The sequence below is a fragment of the Protopterus annectens genome, chromosome 3.part1 (assembly GCF_019279795.1).
Source record: "Protopterus annectens isolate FY-2018-M chromosome 3.part1, PAN1.0, whole genome shotgun sequence".
In the NCBI taxonomy this organism is placed as follows: domain Eukaryota; kingdom Metazoa; phylum Chordata; order Ceratodontiformes; family Protopteridae; genus Protopterus; species Protopterus annectens.
In genome coordinates, this window is record NC_056732.1 from 484,280,808 (window position 1) to 484,292,456 (window position 11,649).

The following is an 11,649-nucleotide window of genomic DNA, read 5'->3' on the forward strand; positions in this document are numbered from 1 at the left end:
GAGTTCTCTTTTATCTTGTCAGTTTAAAGGTTGTTTAAAATAACCAAAAATATTTTTCTATGGGGAATTTGGGTTTATTTTACTTTGTGGGAATGGCAAAGAGTTTTAAAGTGCTTTTTACTGTCTTTTCTGTGAAAAAAGTGACTTTTAACTTACTGGCCTTTTCTGCTTGTTTTCCCTGAGAAAGAGGTTTCATTTCTGATTTGATCATGGAACAGCCTGCCAGTTCCCTAGTCAGTCCTTCTTTTAGCTGCAGAAAGAAATATGTAAGCAAACAGCTTTTGCCATCAAAGCAGGCTAGCAATTTCCTTAGCCGCAGGTGCGTAACCCTGTTGTGGCCATTAGTTGTACTGCAGGCCACTCATCTTTTACCCCTCTGTTGTAACACCTGCAGCCATTACGGTCTGTAGATTAACCATGTCCTCTGTAATGGGCAATGGGGCAGGTGACAGGAAAAGCTTCCATATTTTGTCAGAATGTTGTGCATATCCTTGGGGAAGTTGCTGCTCCCGTTAATAACATTGACTAGAAGCTGCAACTTGATCGTCTGCACATAATTTTACAATGCAATATAAGCTCAATTCCTTCTCTAGGTCTAGACCAGGCTTTGAAAGAAGGGGCTCCAGGACTCTTCTCCTTCCACCTCCCAAATTTAGCAAGCTAGGGTAATCTACCCATATAGCTAAGGCTACTACAGCAGTGATCAATATGGTAAATGTAGTACAGTTGTATATGTAAACTTACCATAATGGTAGATGTTTGAATGATCAGTGCTGCAGTAGCTGGCCCCTCCCTCTATCCCACTTATGTTTTGGTGTTTCATTTATGCCAGGGTGTAGTTATTTATTTTTGTTCTTCCTATCATTGCCTTTAAGGGATTAGCCTGCCTGTTTCTTTTTGGTAGGAAAGCTCTGAAGGGCATGGTACCCAAACTTGTCTTTTAGTCAGCTCAGCTCAAGCTGCCTGACAGTTTGGACACGTAGAAGGTACCCTGAAGCTTTGGAAGTTGTGCGGCTGTTATATCCTTGGGTGGATATAACACATATAGCTAAGGCTTCTGTAGCAGTGATCATTCAAACATCTAACATTATGGTAAGTTTACTTACATGACTACTTTTTCTAGATTAGATATTTGTAACTTCTGTAATCAGAATCATAGTCTATGGTACCTTGTTAGACTGTATCCATTCAAATTCTCTGCCAGTTAATGTTTAATAGAAACGGGTTCTGGGGCCTGTATCATAGAAATTGGGACCCAAGATATTACAACAAATTTCATGAAACTGAAACCTCAAGTCAAAATGCCATCATTTCAAGCAAAAAATCTTATTTTACAACTCAGTAATTGCACCATACAAACAATATGAGTAAGTTCTGGAAGTCTACTGACAAACTGCTGTACCTAGGTCACTTTCATACCACCTTCTTCTTTCCACAGTTAGATAACCATGCAATTGTCCAACATTTCTGTAGCCATTTCATTGACTCCACTCAGAAACTAATTTCCACACATTCTTCACCCTGTAACCTTCTATCCTTCTTTCTCTATGATGACAACTCTTAATATTTCCTCAATAGCATTCTTATTCACTTATGTTGACTTGACCATAATGTTTGGACTAACTTTTAACAACCAGTTAATTTTCTACTCTTACATACAGAAAACAGCTACAACAAACAGCAACACATTAGATACATTATACAGAGCAAAATCATTGCTAACAGTAAAAAAAGAAAGAAAAAAACAGAGTTTTAATGTCAGTTTTAACCTGCGTCCAACTTATTTGCATGCGTCACATGTTTGTACCACCCTAAACTCCCCCACAACTTTATAATGCATTCTTTAGTTTACTGCCGGTCTTAAGCATCTTCCCCGTCAATGCCTTTTGGTTCAATAAGTTGGTTGGTTAGAATTTAGTCACCTCCTCACTCAGGGGTGTAGTCACAGATTTATATTTTATACTCAGACCTAATGTTGCTGCCCCCACTACCCACCTATAACTTAAAAAAAATTTACTCAACCCTCAGGCAAACTATTTCAGCAGTTACCATTTATATCCATAAAAAGCTAGGTTTAGGGGTGTATTCCTCTTGCACATGAATTCTTTGTATGCCTCTATACTGCAAGTATTCTATTGCACGGTTCTAAACATTCTGTGCTTTTTGAGTACTGACATTTTAAAGAGATGCTCAGAAAAAAATGTACTCATCTGAGTACACTGAGTATGCCTAGCTACACCCTTGTCCTCACTTCCACATAGCTGTATTAGTCATATAAATTACTTTACAAAGCCAAATGCTCTGACAGCATCTACTGTTACTTGGAAAACAACTACATAAACACTTGACAGTTATACTCTTTACCTTATCAATATCCCATTGTCTTCTGTCTACCCAGGTTCATGTTGTCTCATAAATAAAATCCTTCCATGGCTAATACATAATTTTCTTTCACAGCTTTTTAGTTGGAGGGTTATGGTGTAATATTCCTCTGCATTAATATTTGAGAGCTAAATTTTGTGTAGACTGTCAGAGTAAATAGTATGATAGCAGTTTTTTTTTTTTGCATTTAATAAATATATTTTTCACTGTATGCTACTTTTTTTGTACTTCTGTCTCAAACTAAACATTCAGTTAAAACATCTAAATTAATTTATTCTTATTTTTAGAAATCTGGACTTACTTTCAGAATGTGGTGCTGATGAAGTATGCCACAGTGTACAATGGGGTAAATGTAGTAAGTGGCCCAGTGTTTGATTACGATTATGATGGACGTTTTGACTCTTCAGCAGAGATTATAGAGTAAGTCTATTATACTGAAAAGTATGTATGTATGCCTGAAAGAACTGCATTTCATATAAGTGATACAGCGAATTTACAACAAGATAAACTGATACAAAGAATACGAACTATCCTAAGAAGAAACACAGTCAGACATTTTTTATTTATTTATTTATTTAATTTGGTGTTTTTCCCAGTTTTTCATAAATATTTTCTGCTTTATTTTGTGGCATACAAGTATTGGATAAAGATGTCAGCACTTGTATCCCTTCATCATATGCACACTTTCCTCACATTTCCTGACTGTGGTGGGTTCAGTTAGCAAAAAAAAAAGAACAACAAAATGCTAAAAAAAATCTCTGCAAGGTCTAAAAGTGACAGTTTAAATTTTTGAAGGCAAAAGCAGTTCTTTTGAAAGAGAGAATCATAAAACAAATTAACACCAAGAGCCCTGTTTTATACATGAAACAAGCCCCTGTACCTTTTCTGCAGAGAACAGTACCCATCCCTGCTCCTGCCCATCCTTACAAATGGGTACCAACACTACCCAGTCCCTAACCCTACATTTTACCTTAGGAAAAAAACTTTCTATAACACTACCACTATTCAGATAAACTGTCTGAAGTTAGTAGTAGGGTTTTAGTTAACTGATCATTTTGTGACTGGTTGTTATTTCGATACGTCACAATTGATTACCTACCTGTGCACATTGATAGATCAAATTCATATATATATATATATATATATATATATATATATAGATACACATGATTAATATCATTTTAAGACCCAAGACAGTAAATAAGAACAGATAACCATACGATCCTTAATGCTTTAATGTAAATGTGACTACTAATTAAGTTGTTATATGCCTGGCCATCTTTCATATTTGCTAGTTTCTTCCCATTTTACTGTATTGTATCACAATCTCTGAGATCAATACTATTTTGTAACACATACTGCGGGTTGCTTAAGGTCATCATGTTTCCATGATTAAACGCCTCTACTGATGTTCGCCTACTTATTGGTAGCCTCACTACACCTTTTAACATAAATTCATATGTTAGCCTGGATTCAAAGTCACATAATGCACTGCACAATCCTGTATACCAAAGCATTTCAGAAATCACTGTAGTGCTACGGCAGTTAGAAGGGGCAAGTCTGTAGTGCTACACTAGTCTGATAGGCGAAGGCTACATGCAAATGCTGCAATCCAGGGGTGGCTAATGCTAATTAGCTGAGTGAGCCCCTCCAGAACTTTCCACCAGAATCAAAATAGTGCAGTAGCATTGTTTAAAGAGTACCAAATTATATGGAATGTAAGGAGAAAAAAGTGCACAATATCTGTTGATGGTGTACACCCATTAAGCTCCATGACAGAAGCTGGGCTGTTAGTCCTGTGAGAGATAAGTACTGTAACGCTGCATGTGTGTGTGTGTGTGTGTGTGTGTGTGTGTGTGTGTGTGTGTGTGTGTGTGTGTGTGTATGTGTATGTGTGTATGCTTGTTTCAGTGTGTGTGTTTGTGGGTGTGTGTGCGTGCGTGTGTGTGTGTGTGTATGTGTGTGTGTGTGTGTGTGTGATGGAGGTATACAGGGGCATGAATGTAATTGTCTCAATATATGAGCGTGCTTGTGTGTGTGTGTGTGTGTGTGTGTGTGTGTGTGTGTGTGTGTGTGTGTGTGCGTGTGTGTGTGTGTGTGTGTAACTATCTGGAGGTGTAAGTGAATGTGCATGAGTGTCAATATCTGTGCGTGTGTCTGCGCGCACACGTGTGTGTGTGTGTATGTGTGTGTGTGTGTGTATGTGTATATGCTCATTTCAGTGTGTGTGTGTGTGTGTGTGTGTGTGTGTGTGTGTGTGTGTGTGTGTGTATGCTCATTTCAGTGTGTGTGTGTGTGTGTGTGTGTGTGTGTGTGTGTGTGTGTGTCTGTGTGTGTGTGTGTGTATGTGTGTATGTCTGTGCTCGCGTATGTGTACGTATCTGGAGGTTTAAGTGAATGTGCATGAGTGTCAATATCTGTGCGTGTGTCTGCGCAGCGCTGTATGCTGCTGCGTGTGTGTGTATGTGTATATGTTCATTTCAGTGTGTGTGTGTGTGTGTGTGTGTGTGTGTGTGTGTGTGTGTGTGTGTGTGTATGCTCATTTCAGTGTGTGTGTGTGTGTGTGTGTGTGTGTGTGTGTGTGTGTGTGTGTGTGTGTGTATGTGTGTATGTCTGTGCGCGCGTATGTGTATGTATCTGGAGGTGTAAGTGAATGTGCATGAGTGTCAATATCTGTGTGTGCGTATGTGTGTGTCTGCTTGTAGGTACCTGTGCAACTGTGTTGTGTTGGTGTGCACTGCAAATATTATCATAGTTACCTATAACTGTGCAGTGTTTTATTCAGAGACAAGATAATGAACCACTAGTGAGATGTTGTTCCATTTTGCTTATTCATTCAAATGATTTACACTGTATGACCATCATGCTACTGGGCACTGTGGCATTGCCCACATAGTGCTGACAGCAATATGCTTCTTTTGAAATTCCAGCTCATGTCTTCATGTTTAAAAAGTACATTTTGATTGAAGACCAACAAAGAAAATGGTGACAGGATGAAGGTTTTAAGGCAGAGAGGGACACACCAGTAATGGAAACGGTCCTTTAAGAGAAGGAATATAAATGACTGTACATAACTGAAAACTGCTAGGACAGAAGAAAGGATAACCTAGCACTGGATAATTAAGTCATCATGGAGTTAGTTATGAATGACAGAGAAAACAAAGATGGCTATGGATGGAGGTAGTACAGAATGTGGTTATCCTATGTGGGGTCAAGATGTGTTTTTATGTTTGGAACTTGATTGGTTTTCTTCCACTGAACAAATTATCTTTCATTGAAATGGCTAATTGATTTTTTGAGACGTATTTAGGCACAGTGGTATCTTGACTTAAGCAAGACTACTGTTAGTTAAAGGATTCTGTTTTTTTTTTCACTGTTCTGTAATTGTGCAGTTACAGCACTTAAGTAAGGGAGTGGAGTGGTAAAGCCCACCTAGATACACATGGGGGATTTGCATAAATGCATTTCTGTTTTGTTTGTTTTTTTTTCATTTTTGATGTGTACCAGTATTTCATTTCTATTTAAAAAATGGCAAAGCATTACTTGTTTTATAATGATTCAAGTGAACACGGGGAGCTCTAGAAGTGACTCTGGGTAGATCTATGTAGGTACTTCTCAAGGTTATCAGGAGGTCCAGGACATATCCTCATCTTATAATGTACATTACAATGTACAGTGCAGCACATATCCTCATCTCATGATGTACATTAGAATGTACAGTGCAGTACACATCGTCATCTCATGATGTACATTAGAATGTACAGTACAGTACACATCCTCAGCTCATGATGTATATTAGAATCTACAGTGCAATACAGATCAACTCATGATGTACATTAGAATGTATAGTGCAATACATATCCTCAGATCATGAGTACATAAGAATGTACAGAGCAGTACAGATCAGCTCATGATGTAGATTAGAATGTACAGTGCAGTACATATCCTCAGTTCGTGAGTACATTAGAGTGTTCAGTGTAGGACATATCCTTATCTCATGATGTACATTATAACGTACAGTGAAGGATACAGAATTGAGGAAGTTGTCAGAAAAGTCTGTTATAATTGTAGATCTTTGCAGACACCTGTGGAAATGGTTACCATTTTTAAAGTTCTACCTGCACTCTAAAATTATCAGGTCAGAAAACAAGATAAAATAGTCTAATAAGTATTTCACTGAATAATGCTAACATATTAGAGCAAAACATATTTTCTGTTAGGTACTAGCTTTACTTAAGTAATGAGTGAAGTCTCGTCTTTAAGCAAACATTTCAGGAACTCATTGCAGAGGTTATAAATGTAGAGGCACCTCACTTTTCCACTGATGAGTAGTTAAAGTTAGGGACCACTGTACAAGGAGAAAACCCCGAGGGAGTGGATTAGGAGTGTTAATGGCTAATGTTAGGAACCTGAGCAAGACAGCTGGTTAGCTGCAGTCCTTACTATGGAGTGGGGAATAATGATGCTACCAGTGTGTAACTGAAAGTGGGCAACTTGTGACTAGGAATGGGATCCAGATGTGCCAGCTTGTATTTACTAGGTGACAGCAATATGATCACTTACATGAGTATATGTCATACTCCATGGTGGGGTAGTAGAATTTAAACCATTGTGACTGAGCTATTGACAAAATGCAAGGGTCAGGTGATATACAACTCTAGGAATATTCAGGGGGGCTGTATAATCTGCTTTCTTTGAACCTAAGAATCCTTTTTTCTTGTATCTATACCAAACAGGCTGAAAGAGAAATCCTGTAAACTAAGCATTTGTCCTTCTAAGTTAAACTTTGGGCACACTGAAAATGAAACTTTTCAGAAGTTCAGACTGTTGTGGTACATAAGGGGAAAAGACATGGAATATCTTTGTTATTATAACTCTGTGGAAGGAAAATCAGGATTGTCCAGTCTGACTCGGTACTGAGACTGGGTTATGTATAGATGGAAAGGGCACCCTGTAGAGGATGTTGTAGATTTTGAATTACTGAGATCTTAATTTTGTCCGATGTTATTTGTTTGTAACACTTCTGGCTGCAGCTCTACCTATCTATATCTTTGATATATTTGTCTTATACAAAAGTCTTTCACTTCTCTTCAGTGTACTCCATGAACTATAAAGGGTCTTGGTTTGGCTGTTTTAACAACTACTTACACTTTAAGCTGAGAACTTCACTGTGGCCTTTGGATGCTTTGTCTCCAACCTGTCAGTCTTGTAGTTTTCTCCAGTTTCTGTCACAGTAGTATTTATTATATCTGCTGAGTTCTTGCCATTTCTTGCCTGCATTTCCTTTACTTTGTATTATTTTTTTAAGCATCAGCAATGTGGTTGAAGTAGGCAGCCTGCTTTAAAGGCACTGTCTATTAACAGTTGAGATGCTGAGATGTGGAGTCCCTTGCAGTGGAGTATCATATATTCCAAAATTGTGAGCAGATGATTCTCATAATGTTTATTATTGCACTTTTTCATAAAATTCTTCACTGTTTGGAAATTTATTTCTACTAGTCCATTGAGTTGATGATGGTGTGAACTGGATGTAAGATATCTGCATTCCCATTTATGAACAAATATACATTTTTGATTTTTCCATTATGGACCATTGTCAGGTATAAGAAAATCAGGAGTATCTTGACTCAAGACTATGTAATTTAAGTCTTTAATCACACGTGCACTTTTGTGTATTTGTCAGATTATTTCAGAGTATTTAGGATAATAATCCTCTCATGGGAGGTATAGTCTGTCCAGCAAGATAGTGGCAACATAAGTTTAGATCACAAACAGCAGAGGAAATTTCCAGGGGTTTTAGATTATAGAGAAAAGAAAATTCATTCTAGACAGTGTGCAAATTACATAGAAACAGTTTAACTGAATGGCACATCTTTCAGGACAAGTGGAAATTATTGTTCTTTAAGTGCTGCCATTTTGAATTTTTCCTTAGCAAGAAAAGTAAAAGAATAAAATGTTTTATGGCATCTTCTCCAGAAACATGCATGAATATAGCACACTGAACCTCTTTTTACTTTTCAGGTAGTTCACTTGCAGTGGAGTAGTCTTAAAAGCAAATATATTTATTCACTTCTGCTGCTATAATTCTTCAGTTCTGACAGATATTTTACCACTCTCTCATGCCATATCATGTATGGAGACAGAGACAGAATAGCAACCTAACCTCCGTGATGCCTGCATTCCGGCTGAATTCCTTTGGACTACTGTGTCCTACATGACATGAAAATCACTTTAGCTAGCTTATTATTATTAATTATTATTATTATTATTATTATTATTATTAATGCTATATATACCTATATAGCCTGCAGGCACCTTCACCAAGAATGATGCCACAATACAGAGACAAGATGATCAGCTTTAATAATTGGCTTAATCTCTGGTGTCATTCAAAGGGGATCCAATGTCTGTCTGCCTGGGATGACATGCTAGACAAGCCACGCTGCTTCGCAAGGGACGGCTTGCACCTGTCGCCCCTGGGCTTCCGGATATTGGCAAAGGCTCTTGCCACCCCCATAGTGCCTTTTTTATGCATGGCTCAAATTCTAAACCTTCCACCCTAGAACAAAACAAAGGAAAAAAACTAAGGGTAATGCTGCTCAATGCCAGAAGTCTCAACCTCAAGATGCACGCATCAAGCCCTTCTCAGTATGGAGAACATCGATGTCTGTGCTGTGACTGAAACCTGGTTCAAGGCTCCTGAGAGCACCCCGGCACTATCAGGTTTTACCTCATATCATGCTTTCCGGCCCCAAAATCCGGACAACACCAAGAAAGGAGGAGGGGTGTCCATATTTATCAAAGACACCCTCACCTCCAGGTTGGTGGCAATGCACGATGCATCAGAGACCATTCAGGTGCAATTAACCATAGGCAAGACTGCTCTGCAATTTGTAGCATGTTACAGGCCACCCTCTCAAACTCAGGAACCTCACACAGCTTTCCTGAAAACTCTGGAGGGGATAAATGTAACCCCAAACACCATCATACTAGGTGATTTCAACTATCCAAATATAGACTGGGATCACTACTCAAGCCCCAACACTCTAGCCCAAAGGTTCCTAGAGTTCATAAACTCAAATGCCATGGAACAACTAGTCACCATACCCACAAGAGGCAAAAACATACTAGATCTCATCATCACGAACATGGGGTCACAATGTTCAACACCGGAGGTATACCACTCATTGGTGAGGTCAGATCATAAACTTATCTCACTGGAAGTCCACATCCCGCCCCCACCCCAGATAAAAAAGACCACAGTAAAGAACTTCTCTAAAGCCGACTTCACACTTCTTAGGACTGGTGTGGCCTCTTTCAAGGCCCCCGAACCAGCGGAAACCATCACCAAAGCCGCTGAATCACATACAAATGCCTTCTACCAGCACCTCCAGGACTGCATGGATCAGGAAATCCCAAACAAAACAAACACTCTTTGTACCAAAGGCAAGCGTCCAGTCTGGTGGACCCCAGCCATAAACAAGCTCTACAACAAAAGGAGAAAGCTACTACAAGATAGAGCAAAATCCCCAAAAGGGAAGACACCCTTGATCATTATAAGTAAAAAACTAAGAGCTCTCATAAAATCATCCAAGGCAAATTTTGAAACAAAAATTGCCAAGGACTCAAAAGACGATCACAAGGCCTTTTTTAGTTATGTTAGAAACCTGGGAGGAAACTCCCAGATATGCTCAGAACTAGTTCAAAATTATGTAAAGATCACTGAACCTACAGACATTGCCAACATACTGGCTTACAGGTTCAGTGCAAATCCCCCCCCCCCCCCCAAAAGGAGAAATATCTATACCAGAGGATTGTAGCCTCCAAAACATCTCGAATGCTCAGGTGAGAACAGCTCTCTCCAAGGCGAAAAACACAGCATCCATGGGACCAGATGGTGTCCCCGGTTGTGTGCTCCACAAACTCATTGAGGAATTAAACCCGCAATTAGGGCAGCTGTTTAATCTTAGCCTCACCTCAGGATACGTACCCAAGGAGTGGCGTATGGCAACTGTGGTCCCACTACATAAAGGCGGTGCCTCCACCGACCCTGGAAACTACCGTCCCATCAGCTTGACAAGCCTGGTCTGCAAAGCTATGGAGAGGATCATAATGGAACTCATAAATAAGAACACAGGGGACCTGCAGACATTGGATCAAACCCAATTTGGCTTTGTCAAGGGCAGATCATGCCTCTTAAACTTGGTTGACTTTTTCGAAACAGTCACCAAGGCCATTGATGAGGGCAAGACAGTCCACACAGTCTACCTTGATCTGGCAAAGGCATTCGACACAATACCCCACTCGGGCATCATAGAAAAACTCACCAGCTTAAATGTAAACCCATACGTCACAAGATGGGTTGCAAACTGGCTAAGTGACAGAACCCACATGGTCAGAGTTGCTGGCGCCATGTCTGATTCCAAGCCTGTCACAAGCGGTGTCCCTCAGGGCTCGGTCCTTGGCCCACTCTTGTTTGGCATCTACTTTTCAGAAGTACAGGCAAGCACAGGAGGATTATGGCTGACAAAGTTTGCAGATGACTGCAAACTGGGCGCCATAGTTGAAAACACATCAGACACAGATATCCTTCAGAAGGGTCTCATAGAAACGGATAACTGGTGCCAAAGCCATGGCCTAAAGTTAAACGCTAAAAAATGCATAGTCATACCCTTCGGGAAAAACAAGGTTACCCCCAGCTACCATATAGGTGGCAATCCACTAAGCACAGAAGAGGTTATCAGGGATCTGGGGACCCAGGTTGACAGTAACCTCTCATTTGACACCCACGTTGCCAAAGTAGTTAGGAAGACCTTCTACATTGCCCACCTGATCATGAAGGGATTCACATCTAGGTTAAGGGAGGTCATCATTCCCCTGTACTCATCACTCATCAGACCGATGATTGAGTATAACGCCCCATTTGGAATGTATCTGACCCGACACCTGCAGCAATTGGAAAGGCCCCAAAAGTTCCTCACCAAAAGAATAAAGGGTCTCAAAAATATGTCCTATGCTGCCCGACTGAAGGAGCTCCAGCTCTACTCAGTCGCTTACCGCCTACTCAGAGGTGACCTGTGCCTGACATACAAGGCCATGTCCAACCCGGAATTAATGAACATGCTTCACCTCAAAAAATCTAAATCCATCCGATCTACAAGAGCACGAGACTTGAACCTTGACACGGTCATAAATAGGACATGCTGGAGGGACAGATTCATCACCCAGAGACTCCCTATGCTGTGGAACAAAATCCCGGTACATGTG

General features: G+C 39.9%; 1 protein-coding gene across 1 annotated transcript in view; it reads left to right on the top strand.

Moving 5' to 3' along the window:
• Positions 1-11,649, top strand: part of LOC122798180 (ectonucleotide pyrophosphatase/phosphodiesterase family member 3-like) — an 835,307-nt gene that overhangs the window by 757,527 nt on the left and 66,131 nt on the right. Inside the window, exon 23 of the mRNA XM_044066922.1 lies at positions 2,670-2,802. Coding sequence (XP_043922857.1) covers positions 2,670-2,802 — 133 coding nt within the window. The remainder of the gene's footprint in view (positions 1-2,669; positions 2,803-11,649) is intronic.